Source organism: Poecile atricapillus, chromosome 3, assembly GCF_030490865.1.
Source record: "Poecile atricapillus isolate bPoeAtr1 chromosome 3, bPoeAtr1.hap1, whole genome shotgun sequence".
NCBI classification, from domain to species: Eukaryota; Metazoa; Chordata; class Aves; order Passeriformes; family Paridae; genus Poecile; species Poecile atricapillus.
The window spans coordinates 104,166,181-104,192,543 of record NC_081251.1 but is presented as its reverse complement, the minus strand read 5'-3'; the positions used below and the strand labels follow the sequence as shown (position 1 = coordinate 104,192,543).

The 26,363-nt window shown below is 54.3% G+C and overlaps 1 protein-coding gene across 4 annotated transcripts; it reads right to left on the bottom strand.

The window, feature by feature from the left end:
- Nucleotides 1-956: 956 nt before the first annotated feature.
- RRBP1 (ribosome binding protein 1) lies at nt 957-24,306 on the bottom strand. Of its 4 annotated transcripts, none has more exons than XM_058833978.1 (24): nt 24,151-24,306; nt 18,061-18,762; nt 15,128-15,276; nt 14,804-14,926; nt 13,876-14,028; nt 13,270-13,388; nt 12,335-12,488; nt 10,502-10,640; nt 9,975-10,162; nt 9,786-9,823; nt 8,540-8,630; nt 7,849-7,941; nt 7,418-7,510; nt 7,235-7,315; nt 7,048-7,137; nt 6,519-6,611; nt 5,518-5,589; nt 5,242-5,337; nt 4,705-4,788; nt 3,884-3,979; nt 2,960-3,043; nt 2,386-2,484; nt 1,792-1,935; nt 957-1,510 (listed from the first exon to the last, which is right to left on the bottom strand). In XM_058833978.1, the coding sequence occupies exons 2-24, from the start codon at nt 18,740-18,742 to the stop codon at nt 1,472-1,474; spliced, it is 3,000 nt and encodes a 999-aa protein (XP_058689961.1). In that variant the 5' UTR covers nt 18,743-18,762; nt 24,151-24,306; the 3' UTR covers nt 957-1,471. The 4 variants fall into 4 exon arrangements, with proteins under 4 accessions (XP_058689961.1, XP_058689959.1, XP_058689958.1 ...); XM_058833976.1 differs by lacking the exon at nt 3,884-3,979 and adding an exon at nt 19,366-19,570 and having other exon boundaries at nt 24,151-24,215; XM_058833975.1 differs by lacking the exon at nt 3,884-3,979.
- Between the last annotated feature and the right edge of the window lie 2,057 nt (nt 24,307-26,363).

Here is a 26,363-nt window from a genome sequence, read left to right as displayed (position 1 = left end):
AGTTTGTCTCTCTAGGATGGGGAGAGCAGCCCTATCTGCCACCTGTGCTGGGACAGGGACTGGGGGGACACACACGAGGGTGGGGGCAGGGGTGGCTCTCAGCTCCATTTTCTTTGCTCTTTTTCTTACCTGGTCCCAGCTGAGTCACACACAGTCCTCCCCCACCTTCATCATGGCCCCAAAAGCCACAGTGCTGAGGGAGGGACAGGGGTTGGTCACACACTGGCCTTCCCCAGGAACAAAATGGAAGCAGGTCTGCCCCTCATCCTCCATCCTGGCCTTGGCTCTTTGTACACACTGGAGGGACCAAGGGGCCTTTTCCTCCCCTCTCTCAAACCCTGCTGATGTCAGCACTGGGCTCAGCAGCTTTATTGTAGGGAGAGAGAGAGGCACCAAGCTGTCACATGGCCTCTATTTCCTAAGAAACCAGCTTGAAAATAAAAAGGAAAGGAAAAAAAAAAAAAGAAAGAACAATAAAAGAACAATTAAAAAAAAAGAAAAAAGGGGAAAAAAAAGCAGCAAAGCAACAAGAAGGGAGAGCAGAGGGCTGGAGAGCCTGACAGTAACCAAGGGCCACCACAGAGCACTCACAGGGACAGATTACAGGGGAGCACTAAGGTTTAAAGCAAGCAGGAGGAATGGTCCCTGTCCCACCATGCCCCTACTGCCATGGCAAAATGTCAGTCCCTCTGCCAAACCCCACACAGGCAGCCTAGCCCTGGACCATCAGTGGGGAAACACAGTGGGAAAGATTTGTGTCTCTCCTTTGCTTGTAATGGATCAAAACCAGGGGATGGCTTCTGTGACACAGCCAGCAAAGGGGGGAATAAAGAATATGCTCCTGGCCAAAGCAGAGTCCTCCTTTAGTGACACCAAAATGCCACCTGGCTTGCAAACTTAAAAAACCCAACACAAACAAACTTCTAAGAAAAATAAAGCAAGGACAAGCTCTCTTCACTGCGTCATTTTAATTGCATCAACACCCAGAAATACACATGCCAAGAGCCACCCATCCAAGAGAGCATCCTTCCATGGTGGGTCTTACTTTCACACTCCTTTCACTCAAAAATAAAAAGAAAAAAGGAGAAAATAAAAGAAAAAAAGGAAAAAATATATAATTATAATTGCACTGGTTGATGTACACAGTCTTCCCTTTTCACACATTGGTGGGTTCTGCTGGAACAGGAGGGTGAAGCCCCAGCACGTGCCCGGCGTGGCCACAGCAGCTCCCCAGGAAACCGAAGAGTTGTACAAAACAGTAAGAAGATTTTTCTTACAAACTGCAGTGTTTATTGGTTGGTTTTTTGGTTGGATTTTTTTTTTGTATGTTTTCTTGTAAGTTTCAAAACTAGGTTTTGGGTCACTAATGGCTTGTATCTTTTATCTACAGTAAATTTAGCATAAATTTTTATCTTAAGGAATGTGTAAGGCATTTTGGTAAGTTAACTGTAAGGTCCAGGGTGAAGACTTGTCAAACTGAAGTCCCTTCCTTTGAACTGTCCTCTTTCCCCTGGAGAACAAAAAAAAAGAAGTGTGTTACTCTGCTGGGCCTCACCCTTATTCTCATGGCAGCTCAAGGCCCAAAGCATTTCACAGATGGGCCATGTCCTGCCTGTGGGGCAGGGAGGACCTTGACCACCATCTCATGTGGTCTCAGGATTTCCCAAAAGCCACCCAAACGGTTTCTGGCAGCAAGGACCACTGTGCCTGCACTACTGAACTCCTGCCTGCTGCACACTGCCCCAGGGCCTCCACCAGCATCAAGGGGAGGGACATGGCCACCACCAGTACCGTTTCCTGAAGCTGTTCTTTCAACTTCTTCACCATTTCTCTCTCTTTGGCCAGTTGGTCCTGGGTAACCTTCAGTAGCTCCTGTAGTTTGGTTGCTGCCTGGCCCAGGTCCTTTGTTAATTTTTTTTCTTTTTCAAGTCTTTCCTACATAGCAGTCAAAAGAAGGCACCTGCCTGAGCCTCCCTTTGCCACCTGGTGACCTTCCCCCCTTCACAACACTTCAGGCCCCCTCAGGACTGCATCAAGCTGTCTCAATGAGCACAGGCCAGGGGAACACCCAGTTCCCACCTCACCAGGGACAACAGGCACCCCCCAAAGCTCTCTCTGGCTCCCTGGAGATGCCCTGGGCTAGGTCTGGATGGTTTCCCAATGGACGAGAAGCCCAGCCTGTGAGTGTTTTCTCAGGACATCACACTGATCTCATCCTGCAGGGATGCAGTGGCTGCGACCCTGCTGTCCTTTAGCCACAGTAGAGCTCTCAGCCCTCTCCTGCAGGGTAACCATGGGCCTCGCTCCCCAATCCTCAGAAATGATAAATCATACCCGTAGTCCTGCTCAGACCTGACTTTCGCTGTTGTGACACAGCCAACTCACCTTGAGATGCTGGGTCTCCTCCTTGTCTGAAGCTGCTGCATGTTCAGCCAGTCTCAGCTTTTCCAGCTCTGCTTGCAAGCTGCGTGCTAAGCTCTGGGCCTGGAAAGGGACACTCAGTAAGGGCAGAAGCCAACGGTGCCGGCATCTCCCACACATCTGCTCCAGCCATCCCTGAGTGCCGGCTGGGTGTGTCCTGCTGAAGAGCTGGGTGGTACAGACACACAAGGCATTGCTTGTGCTGATCCAGCTTCCACCAGGGAGATGGCATTTCCTGCTTGGAGCAGCAGGAAACCCAGCTAAAGCCCATAACCCTCAAAGGAAAAAGCTGGCACAAGACATGGGGGGACTGGGAGAGCTGAATTTGAGGGGCCAGTGATGCCACATGGCTTTAGCACAGCTGCTGTAAGAAGTCCTTCAGACGCAGGAGGGAATGTCTCACAGTGATGTCTGAGGTGTGGACAGTGATGGGGAAAAGCCTTCAGATTAATTCTTCAAATTATTTCTTGGGCTTCATTAGCAGCCAAGAATCCAGGAAGGCTTTGCAAACCCTGGTATCCTCCTCCCCAACACCCACCTCCTCCAGCTCCCGTGCCAGCTTTTGCCGCAGCATTTGCTCCTTCTCTGCCAGTGTTTCGTTCTGCTCCAGCTGGGTTTTCAACTGTGTTGAGAAGAGGGGAAAACACCCAGAAATAAAATTTTAAAAAGACTCAAGAAATGAGCTAGCAGGGACATCACCAAAACACCTGGGCTGGACAGAAGAAATAACAGTTTTCTCCATGGCACTAAAGGGCAGTAGGTACCAGCATCCCCCCCCTCCTGGGGATTCCTGATGGTGAGCCTGGGGCCTGGCTTAGCACTGCCCAATTTTGCTTGCTCCTCAGCACCAGCTGGGATGTGGGATGAGAGGCATCCCATAGAGAAAGATGTGTCTGGCAGGCCCCCATGACTGGGAGAAGGTTCCACAGTTAACAGGATTAAAGGAGAAAGAGCCCAGAGCCCTGCCACTGGTGAGAGGCGTCAGCCTGGAAGGGAACAGCTGCTGCTAATGCCCTCAGCCCAGCTCCAGCAAGATTTATGAAACCTCTGTAATCCTCATCCTCCCTGGCTGGGAAGGGATCTGGGCACAGCTCTGTCAGGGTGTAGTCCCCTTCCTCTGAGGAGACTCTGACCCCACAGGGCAGTGTCACACGGCAGTGCTGGCCCAAGGGCTCACAGCATGTCCTGCCTGCATCCCCCAAAGCTTGCCAGCCTGATGGCAGGACAGAGGGCTCCCAAGGGGAACAGCCTGGTGAAAGCCACCTGCTTTGTTCCCTAAGGGAACAGGACACGTGGTTAATGGGGGATGCTGAGCTGGCTCCCCCCAGCACAGGATGGGACACAACATAGCTGTGGCAGCCCTGAGCAGGGTTGTGTGCAGTTCTTCATGCAGTGAGAGATGGTGACACAGGACATGGGACATGGTTAAGGGTCAGAGCATCCCCAGGAATGGTCTCAGCACCCTAACCTCGAGGGATGCAGGCTCACTTGGCTCAGCCTGTAACCCCACTACTTCCTCCTGTACGTGGCTCTTCGCCTCACTCAGCTGCTGCCTGACCTGAGGGATGAGCAGCAAGCCTGGCTCAGTGACACATCCCTGTGCCACAGCCTTCACACAACCCCCAGGAGCCTACAGATAAAGCCTGACACTTTTTGGCTTGCACACGAGCTGGAACGCTTGGAAAGCCAGCTCAGTTTCTGCCAGACACTTCAGGACAGTGGTATCTAACCTGGGCAGCGGGAGGTTCAGCGGCTCCCATGGGTGCAGAGCAAATACTCCTACCTCATCTGTGGAGGGAGGGAGGGAGGGAGGGAGGGAGGGAGGGAGGGAGGGAGGGAGGGAGGGAGGGAGGGAGGGAGGGAGGGAGGGAGGGAGGGAGGGAGGGAGGGAGGGAGGGAGGGAGGGAGGGAGGGAGGGAGGGAGGGAGGGAGGGAGGGAGGGAGGGAGGGAGGGACACACAAATGCCCCAGGGATGATGTTGTGGTGACAAGTATCCACTGATGGGGCAGCTGTTTTTCCTGCTACACACCAGCTTGAGAAGCCTTGCTGCTCTCCCTTCCTTCCCAGCCCCATCAAAGGAGGAAAGACAGGCAAACAAAAATCTCCTCCTGGGTCCCAGCATTCGCCTCTGAACGTCTGGTCCCCAGCAGCACCAGGTCTGCCCATGCAATGGCTGTGCCTTCCTGCCCTCCCTCAGCCCACAGGAAGGGTGTTGGCCCCACAGCTGCTCTGCAAACCAGCCCCAAGGACCCAGCAGGGCAAGTCCCAGGGTCCCTCCTTACCAGGGCCAGCTCCTTGCTCTGCTTCTGCGTTTCAGTCTTTGCTGCCTCCAGCTGCTCCTGGGACTCTGACAAGAGCTGCCTCAACTGCCAAGGAGGAAAAGAAAGTGAAAAAAACCTCATTTTATGCACTTGGCTTTGGAACTCTTTGGCCCAAAGAAGATTTTTTTATGATGCAATACCTTCCCAAAGAGGTCAGGGTGTCATCACATGCTGACCTGCCTGCTGATGCCTGCTCAAGCAGAGACAGCCATGGGACAGGTCTGTCTCACCTGAGCCACAGAAACCACACAGGCCATCCAGGAGCAGGGCACAGCACTTCCATAGAGATCTCCCTGACCCATCACCTTGCCCATGACTCTTGGCTTTAGGAGTCTACAACCCAGACTGGAGCAACCATCTCCATATCTGTTTTCTCCTCCTTTGCAAAGCTGCAGATCCCTGGGGCACTTCCCAGATGCCCAGGGCACTCCTCAAATCCTCAAAACGTGCATGGGTGCAGAGTCAGGGTTAGAAGAAGGCAGCAGCCTCCACACTTACAGCTCCAACTTCTTTTGTGTAGTTCTGGCGCTCGGAGCTGGCTGTCTCCAAGTGATTTTCCAGTTGTGTTTCCAGAAGAGAGGTGTATTCCTTTAGCTGCATGAAAAGAGAAGAAAGCAGGAGGGGCTTGGTTGAGGTCAAACACATCCCAAACATCCTATGGTTAAAGTCTGCCCTCCCCAAGGCAAGTCAGGAGATGGGGCCTGACTCAACCCAAGCACAGCATGCGCTTCTCTGCCGCCTGTGCAGAGACCTCCCCTCCCCACAAAACCTCACCTGATCTGTGCTCTGCAGATCTGCTTTCAACTTCTCCACCATGCCTTCCAGGGATTTCAGCTGCAGGTGTGACTGAAGCAGAAAGGATCAGAGAAGGACATTGAGCACCTTTAGCTCAATCAAAAACTTGCTGTTGTTTGACTCCCACCTTTCCCACTTTATCCTTTACCCATCAGGAAGAGGTCTGACACCCAAGGGGAGCTCCACAGAGGAGCTCTCCTTCCCAGGGAGGACAGGTCTAACACACACAGGCCATAAATGGTGGAGCAAGGCAACAGCTCTTGCCTGCAGCGTTTCAGGTGGCTGCAGTCAAGTTTCAACACTCGAGAAACCAGCACCAGACTCAGCACAAGCTTCCTGCTGAAAGCACTTTTTGGTTTGGAAGCAGCAATTTTCCAGTGAGGTGGCAGAGACTTCATTACTGAGAGAGGCCAAGCTGCCAGAAAAAGCACTTAAACCCAGGCTGGTTTTTGAAGTGGACTCTGCAGATGCTTAGGTTTTTGGAAAGGAAGGATTCACCTCCTCTCCACCAAGAGGCAGGATTGCTCTGGGAGCTGCCCTAGGCGCCAGACGTTCTTCCCATCACGAACACCACCAGTGGCCACGTCACCCTGTGCAATCCTACACCAGCCCTCAGCTGGTGCTGCAGGAGCCAACAGTGGGCTGAGAAATCAAACATCTCTTGTACAACAGCTTCCTCTACCTCCCTGCAGTCCCAATTAACTCCAAAACCCCATGTGACGGATGGGGAGCAGCCAGACCATGGAAAATAGTTAAATTTCAGTTCTGCATTCAAGAGGAAAGATTCTACATGAGGTGGGCTTTTTGTCAGCTGGCTTGGTGACAGGAGGGGTAGATTTGGGGAGAAAAGGAAGTTCCTGTGTCTCAGTGTTCACAGCTGGCAGGAACACTGAGGGCCACCAACCAATTTATAGCAAACAGATCCCCTTCTCCTGGAAGTCTCCAGGAGCACCAAACCCAGGTGTGTCACCAACACGCACCTTTTGGAGCTCCTCTTCAGAGGCTGTCAGCTTTGCCTTCCACACCTGCTCCTCTTCCTCCACGCTCTTCTGCAGGTTTCGCAGCATCCCTTCCTGTGGGCAAAGCCTCAGCTGAGCCCAAACCTCCTCCAGCCCCACCCAGCTGAGCACTGTAAGGGCTGGAAGCTTTGGCATATTCAAAGCCTCTCCAAGGATTTGGGCCAGACCACAGGTGACAGAATTAGAAACAGATGGGGCTGGGGGCTCCTAATCCCTATTCTGCCTCAACCAACCCAGTCATCAGAGCCTTGCTGTGTCTCATTCCATCACCAGCAGCAAGGTTTCCAACACATTTAGGCTGAAGAAGAGCTCTAGAAACTCACCTTTATCCTGTTCCTCTGTCTCACTGACAAATACTCTACCACAGGGCAGTGCCTCAACACACCAAGGGATGCCCACCCTGAGCTCATGGGCAGCCTGGGCTGACAGGAGACCTCTCCAGAAGGATTTCCAGTGGGAAGTCAATACAGTGTAAAGGGCAGGAGCTTACTGTCTCTGCGAGGATCGTTCTGTACTGCTCACATTCTGCTTGTAAAGTGCTTTGCGCTTCCTCTGCCTCTTTTAATTTAAGAGCTGAATCCTAAAAGGAGAGGTAAGGGAAGGAGAGACAGATGAGAAGAAGAAACATGTGACCCTCCAGCACACCCTCGCCCCTCCACTTTCCAGCCTTCACTTACTGGTGGCTCTGTTGTGATCATCTGCTGCTTTAGCACACCCACAGTCTTCTCCTTAAACTCCTGTAGCCACGTGTCATAATCCTGAGATTGGAAAAAAGAGAACAAGGAAGAAGGAGGATGCTTAGACATCTCTCCTTCACATGTGGAGGAGGCTCTGGGGGGGTCTGAGGAATCCTGTCCCACCTGCTCTGAGGACAAGGTGACTCCCGGGAGGGCAGAGAGGAGCGTCTGCTTGGTTCGTGTCTGGAGCGCGTCCAGCTGCTGTGCCAGCTCTTCCTGAAAGAGAGACAAACTGCAATGGATGGAGGCCTTGGGCACCTGCTGGCCAGCCTGACAACACTGCTTTTCTGTGCCTACAGGGCTGGGGAAACCAGCCAACACAGCAAACTGCTGATGCTGGGAACCACAAAAACATCACTTCCAGTTCAACTATCTCCCTGGTTCCCCAACCATGACCAGTACCAGCACTGCCCTCAAGAAAATTTTTGGAGAAGCTTGCAGAAGATTTGGGCCAGCACTGTTCCTAAGCAGACAGGCAACCCAGGGCAGGCCTCCCTGGTGGTTTGGGGAAGCTGAATGTTTCCCTCCCAACACCAGGGAAATGCCAGGCTCACCTTTGCTTTTGTAGCAGCAAGCAGTTTCTCCTCACATGCCTTCTCCACCGTGGTCAGTGCTTCCATTGCCTCCCAGTTCTTTTTCCGAAGGTCCTGTGGAGACCACACAGAGAAGGCAATAAGCCACATGCCATGCCAAGGGCCACCAAGCTGCTTGCTGGCACTGCAGGGGATTTCAAAGCCTCTGCTCAGGGAATTGAGTTTGGTCAGGAGTCCTCCATCCCATGCCCACACACATTCCTTTCTCCTGTATCTTTCCAGTGGCTCCACACACCCCCATTGCTCTGGCAGTGCCCTGGATGGGGCAGGAGCTCCAGAAGTATGCTCAGGATGCCTGCAGGGAACACAGGCCAAGTGCAGGGATGCAAGGTGGCCTCCACACAAGTGACACAACATTACAGTAGGAGGATGAGGAGCAGGAAGGTGTGAAGGAGCCTTCTCAGAGATTGCCTTGGCCCTACCAGTGTAGGATCTCTCTGGCTTAGCAGGTCCTAAACCTTCCGAGAGAACAAGGGACAGACATGTCACCTCAGGCAGCCCACCAGCTCCAGCTGCACAGCCTTCCAGGGGTGTTCCTGCTCTCTGGCAGACGAGGCAATGCCTCCAGGGCTCTGTGGGGCTGGAAGAGTCTCTGGCTACACTGTGGAGCCATCAGTAGGTGACCACGATGGGCTGTCCATCACTCACTTACGTCGTTTTTCACCTTCTGTTGCTCCACTGCCTCCCGAAGCTGTGTGGCTTCCCTTTCCAAGGCTGAGAGCTGGTTTGTCTTCTCCTGGAGTCTGGAAGGGCAGGATGCAGGAGTGAGCCTGAGCAGTCACCTCCCTCACGGGCAGCAAGCTCCCGAGATGGAGACCACAGCCCTTCCTATCCTGGTCTGCTCTGGGATCTACACACAGCAGGAGGAAGAGGGAACAGGACTAAAAACCACAGCCATGGCAATACTGGAGTGGGATCTGGTTTTTCTACCCCCTTACCAGCAATAAAAAGCAATCAAGTAACTGGCTGGCTGTACACACACAAAAAGAGGAAGAAGCAACCTGACGCAAAGGCCAGGAATTCTGGCTTGCACAACTGGGACTGTTCCTGTTTGTGGCTAATAAGGCTGAGAGAGCCCACAGCTCTGTATTTTGGAAGTATCATCCCACTATCTTGAGCAACCCTAAATCAGGGCTGCCAAGTAGACAGCAGAAAGCTGCAGGTTCCCTCCACACCCTCAGATCCCCCTGAAGGGACCCTCAGCTTGAGCAAACCAAGGTTCAGGTCCTTGAGAAGAACTACACAAGTCTCTTGGGGTCTCAGGACAACTCAACAGCTGTTTTCCTTTAGAGGGATGCTGGATGCAACAGAAGGTTGCTGGCAATGAGGGCATCTGAGAAATCTTCCCCCCCATGCAGAGTCTGGTCCTTCTTGGAGGTGCCCAGCACATGGACAAGGAACAACAGGCAGGACTCATGACAAGGGAATTCCAGTTAAACACCAGGAAACCTTTCTGTGTTGGGAGGTGGGGGAGGAGGTTATCAAACACTGGAACAGGGACCCAGAGTGGTGGTGAATCTCCATCCCTGGAGATACCTGGAAACATTTTAAAAAAACTTCCTCTGGTTGGCCCAGCCTTGAGCAGGGACTTGGACCAGAGACATCCCAGACCCAGCACCAGCACCAGCAGAACCTCCTGTTCTGCAGGAGCGCTCAGACCTGCCAGCAGTTCGGTTTTACTTCAGAATGGACTGGCTGATATACAGGGCCAGAACTAGAGCAAATTAGTATTTTAAACAGCACTGCTGGCCAGGATTGACCTTGACTTCCCAGCTGGGCAGCCCCAAGCCTGCCTGGAAGGCAGGAAGCCCTCAGCCACAGGCTCAGGGATCAAGGAAGCCTGGGACACATGGACAGGAAGCTGGAGATGCCACTGCAAGATGTGCACCTGGACCCACCTTGACTGCAACTGCTTCATTTCTGCTTCATTGGCTGCCTGGAATAGAGAAATCACTTTGATTACCTGCCCCAGGCATGTGATACAGCTCAGCCCTTTCTGTGGCATCCCAGAGCAAAGATAACACAGGGACTGTGTAAGCAGGGTCACCCACTCCCCTCCTCCCACCCCAAGTAAACCAGCACACAACCTGCAGGTCTCTGTCTTTTTCTGCCTCCCGCATCTGGCCTGCCTCCAGCAGGGCTTCGATGGACTTGATCCTCTCCAGAAGCTTTGTATTCTCCGAGCTGGCATCCTGCAGTTTCCCTTTCACACTGTCCAACTCCAGCAGCTTACTTTTAACCTCTGCCTCGGAGCTCAGCAGCTTGCCCTGCAGTTCTGTTGGAGGGAAGGGTGACAAACACCTCAGTGCAGGTGCAAACAAACCTGGAGACTCCCCATCCTGCTCTGTCCACACAGGATCTTAGCCAAAGAAGCCTTGGCCATGGATGCATTGAGGAGGCAAAGGGCAGGCAGGGATGCAGGACAGCACAGGAGAGAGGCACTGGAGTAACATCCTGGGACAGAACCAGGGACCAGCCCCTGCCTTGCTCACACCAACACCAGGCAGCCTAACTCATCCCTGGATCTACCTGTCCTGCCCCAGCTGGCTCCTCCAAGCTCTTAAAGTCTCCAGTCTGCCCTACAGCCCTCCCCATGCTGATCCCAGTTCCTCACCAGCAATGCTCTGCTGCTGCCCTTTGGTCTTCTCTGCATCTGCCAACAGGCTCTTGTAGCTGCTTTGGGTTTTGCGGAGCTCGTCGCTGACCTCATCCAGCCTCTTCTGCAGCATCACCTCTGCCTCCCGTTGGTAAGCCTGCATGGCAGGAAGAGAAGGTTTCCTGCAGCATGACAGACACCCCAGCCAGTTTGAAGCAAAGCTTCACGTGCCACATAATCTTATTTTTAAGCTGTGTTTTGGTGGACTGAAGTCATCCTCCCACCAGGCTCCCCCTGAGCACAAAGCACCCTGCCTTGTGCTCACATTTTATCCCATGCCAGCCCTCACATTGGGAAGTAGACAATACCCAAATGTCTCGGTCCTGGGCCAATTCCATGGCCAACCTCCCCTCTGGAGAGCTCCAAGAAACCTCTTAGAGCCCTGGTTCAAACCACCCCAGCACAGCAGGAAGAGGTGATGGCACGAGGCTTTGCAGAACAGAGACACCCAACCATGTTTCCACAAGTGGAGGAATTTTCTGTGCCATTTCAGCCAGGGAATACTTTTTATTTTCCACCACAGAAAGCAGCAAGGAACAGGCCTGGCCAGGGCAGGCATTTTGAGGGGGAACGCAAAGGAGGAGGAGGATGAGTTGCAGCTTTACAAGTTGTATCCTTGCAGAGGGAGAAAAATTGTTTTGCATGGCTGGGACAGGAAAAGGTAAACCAGCAGGCCTATCTCTGTCCAAGGGATGCTTTCAGCACCACCGGGACAGCAGGTCTGCTCTGTTTTTTGAGGATTTGACTCAATATCCTCAGCTTAGGGCTCCAGGTATTACTGTGGAACATATTCTCCCTAGCACCTTAAGCACATCCCTGACTTTAGAGTATTCCAGCTATTGTGATTTATTTAATTAGCATTAAGGTGTGCAGCAAGTTAACAGCCTTGGAGTTCTCCCAAAAGTATGTCTAGGAGCTCCTGCTTTGAGCCAGGGAAGCAAGCTCCTGCCCTCACACCACCTGTGTGCTCACATCACCCTCCTTGCTCCTCACCTGCAAAAGCAGCAGGAGCCAAATGCAGCCCACCCAAAAGAGAGACACATCCTCAAGCACACAAAAAATTAAGAGCAAGGATATGGAAGGCCCCTTGCTCTAGGAACTCCTCTACAAAACTATTTTGGCACGTGCAGATAAAGTTCTCCTCCACCACAGCCCCTTCTTGAAGAGGCCAAAGCAATCCAGAGAACACAGCAGATTCCTGAAGGACATCCCTCACTCTGTCCGCTACACCAGGATTAATGCTCCCAGCACAGAGCTTAGCAACATCCCAGAAGGATCCCAGCAGGAGCACTGCCAGCATCCCAAGATGTTCCTGCCTGTGTGAGTACAGCCTGCCTGCCAGCAACAGACCTCTGGGTGCTCAGAGCCTCTGCTTGGGAGGTGTCCTTTCAACACCCCTAAAAACCCCAAACCCAGCCACTCCCTACTGGCAACCAAAAAAGCCACAAGCTCCATCTCCTGCACCAGGGAGAGAGAGCAACAAGCTTAAAACCATCTGAGTTTGAGAGAGAGAGAGAGAGAGAGAGAGAGAGAGAGAGAGCACCTGCAGAGGAATGGCTTCAACCAGGGCATCCTGCTCCCTGGGCTCTGATGGTGATGCTACACAAGGGGCACAGGGAATGTGACAAGCTAATGGAGGGGAGAGCAATTAGGAAGCCTGCCAGGCAGCTTCCTTCCCAGCCATGGACATTCATCTCCCTCCTAGCCCTTCCCATGGCCAAGTGCATGGATCCCCTGCCATTTAGCCATCCATCTCTGCAAGGGGAAAGGCTTTGCTGGTGCCTGCCTGACCTGCAGCTGCTCGATTCGCTTCTCCAAAGCCGCTGCTTTGATCTCCCAGCTCTTCCTCTGCTGCTCCTCTTGCTGCAGCACCTCTGACTTCTCAGACAGCTCTTTCATCAGCTTGTTGCACTCCTGCCTCAACTTGGCCAGCTCAGCATTTTGCCTGCAGCAACAGAAGCAAGGTTACTTCAGCCCACAGAACAGCCAAACCTCTCTGGTGCTGGCTGGGGGGAAACACATCCTCCTGTGGGCCTGATACAGGACTTGAAATGGTGAACTTTGTTTGCCTGTTTCTAGGACACTCCTGGTCCTTCAGGGAGGAGATGGAAAGAGCCAACAAAACACTTTGAAAAAGTCCTGTTTCAGTCACAGGAGACATTCCTTTCTTATGAAGTAGAGGACACATGGCTCTGTGTTCCCAGACACAAGAGGAAGCACTACAACAGCTGGAGTCCACTCTGTAATTATTTGCCTGCTGTTAATCACCAGTCATTTCAGACTGCCTATAAAAAGGAGTGTGAAATTCTTCCACCTAGCTCCTATTTGTTCTGCACACACTGGGCTGGGCTCTGTTCTCTGCAGCATCACTCCCATCAAAGAGCCAGCTGCATATCTTCTCAAGTTTGAAACTATGAGCTCCCCTAGGGAGGAGAAACACCACAGTGCCTTCTGATCCCCTCTCCCCCCTCCACTGCCTGTTGGTTCTGGCATCAGCACAGGTGACCCCAAAGGAGAGAGGGATTCCCTGCCCTTTCACTTGGGAAGAACATCCTTGTTTTTCCTGGTGTACCCCCAGAAGCCATTTGGCAAGCTCTTCCTCCCCCACTCCTTCCTCTTCCTCCAGCTATTTGGGGTGTCTGTAGAAGTACCTTTGGGAAAGGGGATGGCCAAGCCAAGGTCTGCCAGAGGGCAGCCCCAGGCTCTGCCCCTCCTCCCAGCCTTACTTGCTTTCCATCTGGCTGGTAGCCTGGTTGAGGGCATCCCTCAGGATGGAGTTCTCCTGCTGCAGGCGAGCCAGCTGCGTGTTGGGACCGTTCTCCAGCTGTTCCTGCAGAGTTCGAATCTAGAGGAGCCCAAGAGGGGTTAATGCCACCACCAGCCCTTTTGCTGCCCCTGTCTAAGCCCAGGATGAGCAGGAGGGACTGGCAATGCAGGGGAGCGTCTGCTGATGCTGACAGCTCTCAGGGGTGTGACATCCCAGGAAGATGCTCTAACGTGGCTCTTCTCCAAAGAGGTTTGGAGGGGACTTAAAGGGGTTGGGGAGGTATTTGGGGAGTTTAGGGGGCAGCAAGTGGGTCTTACAAGGGTGTAGAGAACCTGAAGGGGTTTGGGAGGGAATTTGGGGGAGTTTAAGGGGTATTTAGGGGGGCCTTAAAGGGGTTTGGGGGGGAACTTGGGCACCATGGCCCAGGAGCACAGCAGGGTCTCACCCCTCCCTGAGGCTCTCGCCCCCTCCCTCAGCTCAGCCTTCTCCAGAAGGTCACACATCTGCCACCAGCAGCCAGCTGGCAGAGGAAGGAGGCAGGTGCAGAGCACAGCCTGGGGCTCACCTTGCCCTGGAGCTGCTGGGTCTCGCTGACATGGTCCTGGTAGCTGGCCTGCATCCGTGCCTGCACTGCCACGATCTCCCGCTCGCGGGCCAGCAGCTGCTCCTTCAGCTTGCCCTCCATGGCCACCGCCTTGGCCCGCTCAGCTGACAGCTCCTTCCAGGAAAGGAGGCCCCCAGTTAGTCCTCAGAGCACATGTTTCCCCATTTTAAGAGGATGTGGCCTCCTAGCTCAGCAGACTACAAAGTTTAGCCCTTTCATTGCTGCCCCCATGCCCAGGTACATTTAGCACTTACATTTCCTCCTGCATTTTGTTTTGGGCTCTGTGGCCACTGGATGCCACTGTTGTTCCATGTTGGGCCAGCTAAGAGAAAGGAGTAAGACAGCCTGGAATTTTATTTTTCTCTCCCAGGATAAATAACATCACACAATGTTTGGGGAAAAGCAGAAAAAATTAAGCAGATGGACTTGACAGCCTCAAGTTCAGCATGGCGGGGATCTGTTCCACCTCCAACACCCAAAAAGAGGTGGAGGCAGGGGGCTGAGTCAGGGAAGGGCACTGTAAATAGGATCAGGTTCCTTCCTTATAAAGGCACCATCTCAGCTCAGGGGAGCTGAAATGAGGAAGGATTTTCTTCCTGAAGGAGAAGCTGCAGTCTCTTACAGAAAGGGTTTTCCCCTGCTTTTCCCATGGCTGTCAATGGGCACTAGCCTGTGGTTCTTTGGGCTGGCACCTCCCCAAACTGGAGCAGGCCCAAGTGAGGAGGGTAGAGGGGGATCTCCTCCCCGTTTTGAGAAGAAAACAGCCAACAGGTGAAGGGGTCCCAAGAGCCCCAACAGGGGGCTGAGATGTGGGGAGCAGGAGGCACATGGAGAGCCACCATGAGCAGAGGCCACACCGGGGGTGCCAGGAGGGCCACACAGGGCTTACCTTGCTCAGCTCCCGCAGTTTGTTCCTGGCAGCAGCTGCATCCTCCTGCTCAGCAGAGAGCTGCTTCTCCTTCTCCTCCAGCTGGCGTTTCAGGACAGCAACCGGGTCACCCTTCTGCGTGGCCTGCCAGCATGGGGTGGCACATCAGGGGGGACCCTCAGTCCCATCCCCTCCACCCCACACACACGACATCCTGCCCTCTGCTCCAGGGGAAAATTCAGCTCTGTTCTCCAAGACACCCTCAGGGCCAGCCTGGCTGGAAATGGGGTGCCTTCCCTCCCCTTGCACTTCCTGAGGCTCAGCAGAGCCCTGGCAGAGCCCTACCGTGTGCCAGGTGTCCTGGATGATCCCTGCTTTCTCCGTCAGGATCTCGATGAGCTGCTGGGCCTCCCCCTCACTGAACACCATGCTGCTGACTGTGGACACCAGCGTCTTGTAGGGCAGGTACAGGGCCCCATCTGAATCCGGAGGTGCTAGGGAGGACAGAGGAGGGATTGGGACTTCTGGGGACAACAGCAGAAATACTGTATCATCTCAGCTGGCTCCAACCCCATAGCTGCCACCCCAAACCATCATCCACCCAGATTTCCAGAGCCACATTTGGTACCTCTCCAAATGAGAACAGCAGGAAAAGTGCTGGAGATGACACCACACACGTGCTCCTTGGGTCAGCTGCCACCTCTGCCTGGCTCAACAACCGGTCCCAGCACCTGCCATCACGCTCTACCAAAGTGAGGGATTCTCAACAGGAGCTGGGAGAGCTTTGCCAGTGCCAGAGGGCTCAGACATTTCGGGCATGAGAAGCAGGACCGCACCAAAATACAACCTTGCTGAAGGATGTCACCCCACGTGGCAGTGCCGGTGACAGAAAGGTCATCTCCCACCTTTCACCGGCCAAATTTGTTCCAGCTCTTTGCTAAGGGAGCAACATGACTCCAACCCTTCCCCTGCTAACCTGGAAAAGCCAGGGAGCATCAGGGACCATGATGCTGTTGTAGGACCTCAGTGCACGTGGTCACGATACACAGAGGGTGGCAGGCAGTGGTTTAGGGGTTCCTGCATGTATCTATGGCCCAGTGGGCTCATTTTCCTAGAAAATCACAGAAGGAAAAGCAGTTTGGAGTCCAGTAGCTCCAGAGCCCCTGAAGTCATTAACACCAGAGTCTCCTGAATACAAAGCTTTGGATGCCCCAAGCAGCAAGGTTCAAAGGAGGAGGAGGAGGAGGAGGAGGTGCTGCAGGTGCTGGAGCAGAGATTCTCCTCTAGAGAATGGACCCCATGCTGGAACAGGTTCCTCCCAAAGGACTGCAGCCCATGGGAGGCCCCACAGTGGAGCAGGGGAAAGGTGTGAGGAGGAAAGAGCTGCAGAGAGTGGTTGTAACAAACTGACCACAGTCCCCATCCTCCAGCACCCCTTAGGGATGGGGGTAGAGGAGTCAGGAGGGAAGGAGTGAAGTTGAGCCTGGGAATAAGGGCGGGGAGGAAGGTGTTTCAATTTCTAAAAAAATCTCTGTTTCTCATCTATTTTAATGGGGAACAAATTAGTTTTCCCCAGGTGGAGTCTGTTTGGCCAGTGACAGTAACTGCTAAGTGATCTCTGCTAGATCCATTAGGGATGGCAGTGCCAAGCCCTGGCAGCAGCCGAGTCTGTGTCTGCAGCCACGGCCCTTCCCAGCAGCACAGCCAGGGCAGCTCCACCCCTGTGTGCAACCAGGGCCTGAGGCTTGGCTCACCCTGGACTCATGCTGGCAACTGCAGGGCTGCAGGACAGCGCATGGCATCATCCCCTGGCTCAGTCCTGCTGAGTGCAGGGACACACCAAGTGGAATTCCGCCCTTCTCCAGGTGGAGTTGTGGCAGAAAAACACCCCAAGCCATTCCTGTCAGTTTTGCCATCTGTCTCAGTGCTGTGGACATGTTCTTGAACACTTTGAACACCCATTTTTATCTGCCACAGAATAATTTGCTCCTTTGCATTTGAGGAGGAGAGACCACAGCTGCTCAAAACATATCGGTCAAACTGCAGATGGCTTCAGGGCACAAATCCTACCAAGAGATTTCCCTTGCAAAATCCCACAGGAGCAGCTAAGACATCACTCTTTGCTTTCAGGACATGCAGGATTGGCGCATCATACCCAAGGGAATTTAAGTTTGGAGCACCCAAAAACCTCCCAACCTAACAAATGCTAAAAGTTCACATTCCCTCAGCTGTTACAGCTTGGATTTAGGGCCATGCTTTTCACATGGGTGCACACAACAAACCAGCCACCTCCACTTTCCCCAGCACCACCCCTGCAATGCCCTCCAGGAGCAGCTTCTCCAATTGTTCCAAACCCCATCACCATGTGGAGATGGCCTCCAGTAAAATCCTTCCCTCAGAAGGGCAGATTCAAGGAGTTTAACCCATCCTTGAAATCCAGCAGCTGCAAACGCCCTGCTGAGTGGCAGGCCCTCTTCCAAAACGTGTGTGGAAACTGCCAGGCTGCACAGCAGGTTTGGATGTGCTGCAGAAGGGCAGCAAGAAGGGCTGTCTTTTAGTTTGGTGGGTTGGGGATTTTTTTGGTAAAGAAAGAAAGAAATGCACATCGCATGACATCTTTGAGAACACCTGAGAGATTTCTCCCACGTGTCCACATGGGAACCCTCCCACAGGTCTGAAAGCACTCACATTTTTAGTGCCTGTAATTATCACTTAACCAAAAATAAATCCCAAACTGCTCCCACTGGTACAATGAGAGGCAAGAATCCAGCCAGAAAGCTGATTTTCCCCTCCCTACACCTTTTAATACTCTGCAGAGTTCAGGACCACCTGACCTCTTCCGCCTCTTGAGTCAATCAAGCGAGGCACGACTGATGATGGGCAAGTTTTCCCTTCAGTGTGAGAGACCCAAAATCACTTCCCTCTAATTACTCTGTGATCAATCACCTGCAGTATAAAACTCCATCAAACCTCTCTGCTTGAAGAATCCTTCGTCACCTCCACCAAAGGAGGAGGAAAGGCTAGGAGTGACCCAGCTCCATGCAGAAGTGTGGGAGAGCTCCTCTGCAGGGTTCTATGGGGAAAACACCTTATCCTGGCTTCCCACCCAGATGTGCAGCTCCCTGGCAGCTGTCCCTCTCCCAGGACAGGGACATGCACCACTCATTCATTCCCATGTGCAGATCCCACAACACAACAGCAAATCCCAGAGGAACCTGTAACTCTCCAACGCCCGTGTGCTGGACCAAAGGGATACAGGCAGAGGAATTTGGCCTTACCTGGCTCGCTCTTCTTCTTGGATGCAGCCTTTTTCTTGGCAGGTCCATCATGCTTCTGATCCTCCTGGGCTGGAAGAGCCTCGGTTTTCTTGAGGGTGACAGAGCTGATGACCGGAGCACTTTGCTGAGTGCCAACTGGGGGCACTGCCACAACAGGAACCTCCTTGGGGGCCACCTCCCGGATGGGAGAACTTTTGGGGACGCTGACCGGGGGTGGAGCCAACACCGGGCTAGGAGCAGGCTCTACCTTTGCCACCTTCTTCTCCTTCTTCCTCTTCTCCTTAGGTGATGGAACAGGTTTCTCCTTTTCCTGGGGGACAACTGCCACCGCTGCAATTGGAGTCTCAACTGTCACAGGCTCAGGAACCACAGCGGGCTCAGGAACCACCTCCTTGGGAGGGTCTGTCACTTCCTGAGTAAGCTGCTGCTCTGGGATCTTCCCATTCGGCTTCTCTTCCTTTTTCTTCGCTTTTCCTTTTTTCTCAACTGGTTTCTCCTTCTTCTTTTTCTCTAATTTCTGCTGCTGGGTCTTCTCAAGCTCCTTGCGTTGCTTGGCCAAGGCTTCCTCGTAAGACGTCTCCTTCATGGAGAAGGTGGACACGAGGAAGATGCCGATGGCTGAGATCACCATGAAGCCTCCAAAGACCATAACACCCAGCGTCTGAGGGTCGTACACATCCATCCTGCCTCACTCCTCTGTGCCTGCAAGACACCAGGGCAACAGTTAGGGGCAGGAGGGGAGGAAAGAAATGCAATGGCTTTTCTGAGCAGTATCTTCACGTGGGCATCTGTGCCTTCCCATGGCATCATGCATTGGGAAGAGGAACACTCCACATTCACAGGGCTCAGGCTGACCTGCCTGCACACCCACAAATTTGAGCTCCTCTGCTACAATGCCGATGCACAGAGGTCCAGTTGTACCTCAGTGACTCAATTTCATCTCCAGAAGAACCAAAGAAAAGGAATTTATAAACAGGGATGCAATCAAGAGACAGCCACGAGCCTCATTCTATGTCCAGTGGGATGGTTCTGTATGACCCTAAGCCATACCTGCAGCAGTAAGACAGCCCACTTCCAGACTGCTGGGAGCAGATTGGCCAAAATCTGGGCTTTCCCTGGAGCACCTGGCTTTTTCACTGCACCCAGATGCATATCCATGTGTCATCTTTGGAATAAAATATCCCCCTGGGAGGAGAAAGCTTTGCAGCAGCCCTTCCCTCTTCCCTTTGCCAGCTGTACACTGCTGAGCAGCAGCAGAGACCACACTGCCTGCTCTGAGGTCTGGCAAGCAGGGTTCAGCCACACCTGGGGAGAGATGCTATCTCCACTCCTCTTAATGGCTATTTGAACCCATCCTGGTTTCAAAGCCAATTTCTGCTGGCCCATCCACCAGGGCATCACTTCCACGTGGCTCTGAGGTGGCTGACAATCCCCCAGAGCTGCTGGTGGCAGGCAGTAAATCTGGGAAGGGACACTTTCCAGGAGTTGCCATGGCTGTGGCTCTTCATCACTGTTAATCACAACAGAACGAGCAAAATGCAGAAAGTCCTCAGCTACCAGGAGTTCTCATCCCCACACTTAACTGTTGACATTATCAAATTTCCTCTTTAAGGGGTTGTGGGTTGAGGAGGGAGGGGCTGGAAGGGGAGGAGGCAAAAATAAGAATAAAACTAAGGATATCAGCATCTTTTTCAAACCTCAGTGCTTGCAGGGAGACACCTCAGAGGCCCTTCCTTTGTAAGAGCTGGAGCAGCAAACTTCAATCTGCAGCACAAAGCTGCTCGAGGTGGAGACAGTACAGTGAAAACTCATCTCCAGCACCCAAGCAGGGGGTGCAGAGCTGGGAGGAGCTGCAAATCTCCCACTGGAGAAACTCAATCTGCCTGGGAAGGGATGTTCTGAGCAGCAGCCCAGCTCTCCCTGCCCACCTCTCCGAGCACCCCAGGTAAAGCAGCAGAGAGAGAAGCTGGCAGGCAGGAGGGCTCTCCATGCCAGCTGGAACCAGCTAGCCCTGTCAGGGCCAATTTTCTACCCCAGGGCACGGCTGGAGATTCCAGCTGATACTACAGGCATCACTTACTACTATTTCACATCTACCCTGGCCATTTTGCACTTAAATGCCCTCATCCCACTCTATCCCAGCACATCTGGTGCCAAGTCATTGCCTCCTGACTAGGGAGCATTGCTTTGGGATGGTCCCAACCAGGACAGACAGGGTGAAAAGGACTGGAATTCCTCTCCCTGTCAGTAAATAAAAAGTAGGGGTGGAAAACACATACCCACGATCTTGTGCTGGGTTTAAGGCTACACCGAAGCACCAAGGAGCTGTTTTAGGGCCAGAACAAGGTGACCTACATGCCTCACCCAGCAACCCCAACATATTTGTAGAAACAAGACCTTCTTGATCTCACAGCACCACAGTTTCAAATCTAGATAAAAATCTGCTGCTCCAGCTTGGGGCAAGGGTATCCCCAAGTGCTGATAAATGCACTCCAACCCCAGCAGCTGGTACTGCCACCCTCAAAAGCCCACTGATGGAGCCCACCAGGAGGGGACGGGAATGGGGGAAGAAATCCCAATCTCCACTCCAGAGGATGGATGAGAGGACAGAGACAGGGGTGGTGAGCTGGGTGAGATGGCAGTGCTGGATGTGGCATCACAGCACCAGAGCTGTGTGCCTACCCCACACCTCACCCCACAGGACTGTCCCCCCAGAAGCCCCTCCAGAGCCCCCATACCCTCTCTCCCTTGCAGAGAGCTTCACCCAGCCCCACGGGCTGCAGTAAAAGCTGCCTGTACCTTGCCTCCTGCTCTAAAGCCAGGGTGAGATAAGGATGTAAATGAGCACTAAAGTCCTTCCTAGCAAAACAAAAGCAATATAGGAACAAAGCAGCTGAGAGCACTGAGGAGCTCTGGACCTGCCGAAGAGCCATGGCAGCCGCCAGAGCTCCTCCTGAAAGCAGCCAAGATGCTCAGAGAGGCCACCCAAGCTCCCACTGCTCAACCAGAGGAGCCCCACGCTGCTCCCAAGGACAGATGTGCCCGCAGAAAATCCACAGGCAGGAGTGAGAGGTGCCAGCCAGGAAGCAATCACTGCCAGCAGAACTCTCATGGCAAACCTTGGTCCTGTCCCAAGGCTCGTGCCCCGCAGCCCCGGTGCTGACTCCGAGGAGCGAGTTCTACCTGTAGGGTTCCTCCTGTGGTCGGGACTTGGCACGACCAGCCCAACAACTTGTTCAGGGAAGAGCCCATCTCTCCAGCGCTGCAGAGACAGCCACACACACTTAAACCAAGCCAGGCTGGCCTTGCCATTTGGGGGATAAGGAAAAGTCTTCCTGGTACAGAGATGCCAGAAGCATTTGTGCCACGGTGTTAGCACCCAGGAGAGAAGCTCTGCTTTGACATTTCCTGACCTTGCCACCTTTGCCCTTCTGAGGGCTGGAAGTTTGCTCTGGATTTGCACAGCAAGACACCATCCCCCTCACAAGCACATGTGCCCTTTGGCAGGAAAGCCCTCCATGCTTCCCACCTGGAAAATATCTTAGCGAGGACATGGCAGAATAGGGCACCAAAGGTAGTCTCACACTGACAGCCATGCTTTGCAGGGGCCCAAAAACTTCAGGATCCTCCCTTCTGTAGCTTCTGGTGCTCCACGGGACGTCAATCCTACGATGGCATTTTTCCATCTGCATGGGAGAGGGTTGTGTGCCCAAGAGGTGGGTGGACACCAGCAGTTATCAGAATCCATGCTCAAAACACTGAGTTCATATCCAACACTGACCACATTGACTTCCATGAAGTTTCTGGAGCATCCTCCACTCCTCTCCCAGCCAAAACAGCAGAAATCATCTAATACCTCCATACACAAAGTCCTTCCCCAAAACAGCTTGTCCAGATAAAGCTTTTCCGCACCTTCAGAACAGGAATAAGATGGACAACTGGTATTTCACTTGGCCTTCTCACATAAAGGAGCTGGCTGAAATGCTGTGCTCTGACTCTTCCACTCCTGAGGCTTTTTCTGGTTATCCATCAAGCTTCCCAAAATCCCAGATAACAGCCCAAGAGACCTGAACTCCCTCACCTCCCTGCACATGCAGCCACCCCTGTTTGACCTGAGCAAAAGTCCAACTCGCCCTAAGGAAGCAGAACCAGAAAAGCACACAGCCTTGCTGGTTTTTCAGCACTAAACAATTTCCAGGATGAACCAACCCACAGACACGTGACATGACAGCACCAGGGCCATGCTCTGTGTCTTGTGGTCACATTTGTCACTGACAGCTGTGTCAAAAACCAGGCTGGAACCGTGCCACTTGCTCAGCCTGTCCTCCCTTCTGTGACCATACATGAAATCCATGTGAATTCAGCCTCTTTAAGACCCAGCCCTCCACCAACCCTGGTTTAAATCACCCAGGCCACACAGCAGGCAGGCAGGGACAATGGAAGAGTCAGGTTGTGCAGTAACTACAGAAACCTTATTTCTTTCCACAGCCAAAGGAAAATATGTTATCTCCTCCTGGTGTCAACAGGTGCTGCAGACAGGAAAAGATGCTCTTTGCAAGCAGGACGCTGTCCCCCCTGCAATCCAAGGCTTCCACTTTGCCATGGTGTGCAGGTGGCATCTCAGTTTACAGCAATGCAGGAGGGGTGAGGAGGGGTCAGAGGGCAGAGAGAGAACTGGGTTCACACAGATGGGCTCTGTATAACCCACAGCAATGCCTGCCTGTGATGCACCTGCAGCATCCCTTCCTCTACATATCCCAGCAGCTTAAAAAAAGGAGGGAAAGGGCATGGACAAGGGAACTGGGAGGCCTGATCCTGTGAACAGCACAGCACTGCCAGCAGATAAAAACAAACACCAGATACTTCTCCTGGAGTTTTCTCTCCGCCCTGTTGCAATAGAGAGAGACAAAAATTAAAAACAAACGAGAAAAGCCTGCACGCCTTGAGCAGATCCTGCCCACATTGCCAGCAGCCTCTGTTTAAATACATTTTCTGTGTAAGTGGCTGTGCATTTCCAGCCTCCCAGCAGCATGTCCTACTCTACGCAGCAACTCCAGATCAGCCCATCATTAACTGTTATAGCTCGACTTAATTGAACGTGTCTTAGTGCTCCATTAGCTCTGGCAGCAGCAGCCAGCTGGCTTGTGCTTGCCAGCAGCGCTGCCAGCTCCCTTCCCGAGCCCAGGAGTGAGAAAACAGGCAGAAAATACATGTGTATATAGGAGAAGAGTGTAACAGCTCCACAGCACAGCTGCAGCTTGACTAAACTCTGCAGTGGCTATTAAAAATCTTCTCTCCCCTCCCTGGTCCCAAGAGGCACTTGGATGCCGGTCCTCATCAGCTCCTCCCTGGGGCTCACATCCCAGGTAGCCCCGACTCCTTCCAGTTATTTCCCGCTGATGCGGGGCTTCGAGGAAGGTGAGAGCAGGCATTCCAAGCGCGGACACTCCTGCATCCCGCTCAGCCACGTGTGCAGCACACGCTCTTCCGCTGGACCGCTTCCCTGGCAGGGCGAGGAGCGGGGCAGAGCCGCGGCAAGGCTGCTGCTGTCCCGGCTGGAGAGACCCGCGCTGGGCGGGGGCGGCTCCGCTTCTGGGCTCGATGCCTCCGTCTGAAATCCCCGCGCTGCCGGGGGGCTCCGGGCGCCAGCAGAGTTTTGTCGGGGGGGGGCTTAGTTAAGGAATAAAAGGGGACAAGGGACAGCGGCCCGAGCGCCGGGGGCCGTCTGTAAACGCGGTTAATCAGATTAGTAATTGTCATCCGGCCGGCGCTGGGGCAGGACGGCGGCGCTGGGGGCCGGGGGCAGCGCGGGGCCCGGACCTCGCCCTGCCCGCACACGCCGCCATTCCGCGCTCAGGGCCATTCATCCGCCCGGCCCCCGCCGCACCGAGCCGACCCCGGGCCGGCACCGCCGCCGCTGCCCGCGGGGCTCGGCTCCGCGCCCGGCGCTCCCAGCCCGCTCCCGGCGAGCCGAGTGCCGGGGGCAGCGCCGGCCGGGGCGCGCCGCTCGCAGCGCGGGGGGATCGCGGAAGCGCTGCCCGGGGAAGGGGCCGGGGGAAGGAAGGAAGGGCCGCCGCCGCCCCTACCCACCCGTGCCGGGTCGCGGTCCCTCCTCGCCGCCGCGGCCGTGTGGAGTCGTGGCACTTTCCGCCGCTGTCTCGCCGGGCTCGGCCGCCGCGTCCCGCCCCGCCCCGTGGCGTCCCGCCCGCCGCTCCGCTCCGCGCCGCGGGGCCCACTCAGCGCCGCGGCCGGGCCGGGCCGGGCGGGGCGGCGGCCGGGCCCTCCCCGCGGGGGAACCGGCTGTCCCGCTGTCCCTCCGCTGTCCCCGAGTGCCGCCGCAGCGCCCGGGGCAGCCCCGAGGAGCTCTGCCCCCGGGCCGAGCTGCCGGGGATCGCTGTGTGCCGGCCGTGGCTGCCCGCCGGCCTCGCCCGGGGTGTCAGCGTCGGCCCTGGGGCAGCGCGGCGAGAGGGTGGGTGAGGGGTCCCTCCATGCTGGGGACTCTCCACAAGGGCTGGGAGTGAGCACCAGGGAGCAGATCGGACCCGAAAGATGCCGAGCCCCCTGCGGGAGCCTTTTCTCAGGGTTTGCAAACGTTGCGTGGTGGAACAGCGCTGGGACTGGTCCAACACCCAGCAGCTTGCGGGTCCCGGGACAGGGAGAAACCCGTGGCCACGATGGCCAGTGCCACGCAGGACGGTGGCTATCCTCTTGGTACACGCCTTCTGTGTGTCTTCTGGCCTGGTTGTGACCTCCCATGGCAAGATTTATCAATCGAGTGCCTGTCCACACCAGAGGGAGTTTTCTATCTGGAAGTGGGTCAGAAGGGACTCCCTTCGCGTCAGAACTACCCGCTAGGCTGAACCATTGGACAAGAGCCAGAGCATCTTCAGGAGGTGCTGCACCTTGCCAGCCTGTAACAAAAACATGAGAGCCACCTCAGCCCCATCTCCCCAGGAACATGTGTCCAAAACCAACCAACACCCCGGCACCCAACCAGTGTGGGAGTGTGAGGGCTGGCAAAAAGGGCTGGTCTGACAGCAGAGGTTTGCTGCCTACTCTGTAACACACAGGTGGCATTGGCTGCACTTTTTATCCCAAAACAGACAAAATGTCTGGTCTTGCGTGGGAATATGTCTCCCATGCCTCCACACCTTCAGCCAAGCTCAGGGTCATCTCTTTCCCTACCCTGCATTCCCCTCGGCCACATTGTGGTGCACAACCAAGCTCCTGCCTGGCTGTGGAGTAAGAAAGGAATCTATTAAAGAGTGTCTGTGAGGGAGTGATAATTCACCATCACAACACAGGCTGCTGGCACCTTCCAGCCTCCTGGCCTGGCACATCAACTTTGTTGTATTTCAGTGGCCAGATCTTCTCAGGGGGTGGCCATTGGGGTTGGTCTCAGTGGTGTTCCTGGGATTTACATCAGCTGCCACTGGATTGTCACCCCCTGCACCGAGAACAAGCCGTGCTATTGAGGCCAGGCTGGGGAGGGCAGCAGGTCCTGCCCGCAGCCTGGTACATCTCGACACAAGAGCAAGAGGAGAATAAGTGACTGTTTCATGAGGGCTGATGTGGTGGGAGAAGAGGAAAAATATGATAATGGGAAAACATATCAGCTAATTATGATAACACAGCTTCTGCAAGGGGACCCAGAATGGGCACAAACACTTCTCGGCACTCATGAGGACTTGGAGGCTCTTTTGGGTTTTGTTTTGGGCCAGGGCAGGGCTCCCCACTTTGAGCAGGACCTGGGATGGGAAAACCCATGATGGCCATGACACCTCCAGGCAAAGGCATAAAGGTTTGGGATCCATCCCTGCCTCAGTCCACCTGGGATCATCAGCCCATTAGACTCCCCAAGGACCTTCTCCAAACCAAAGGACTTGGATGCAGGAATGCAGAGGCTGAACAGCACCGATGTCCCGAGCCCTGTGGGTCCCCATTTCCCTGGCTACATCTGTGGTGGAGCATGCAGCCAGGCACCCCTTCCAGCCCCCTGCCATGCCAGGAGCATCCTGGGAGACCATGGGTGCTCTCTCATGCCTGCTGGGTGTGAGAGACCCAAAGCTGGGCTCTCTCAAGCTCTCTGAGGAAGGCACTGAGTACTTCACTGGGGCAGGGACTGGCATGCACAGCCCCAGCCAAGCACCCTGGCCATGGGGAGCTGGGCTCACTCTCACCACCTCCAGCCAAGGAAGCAATTGAGTGTCTGCTTCAGCATGGAACAAGAATGAGGGCAGAGCAATGGGGAAATGCACAGTGTGGGGTGAAAACCCAGGCAGACAGAGCTGAGATGTGAGCCT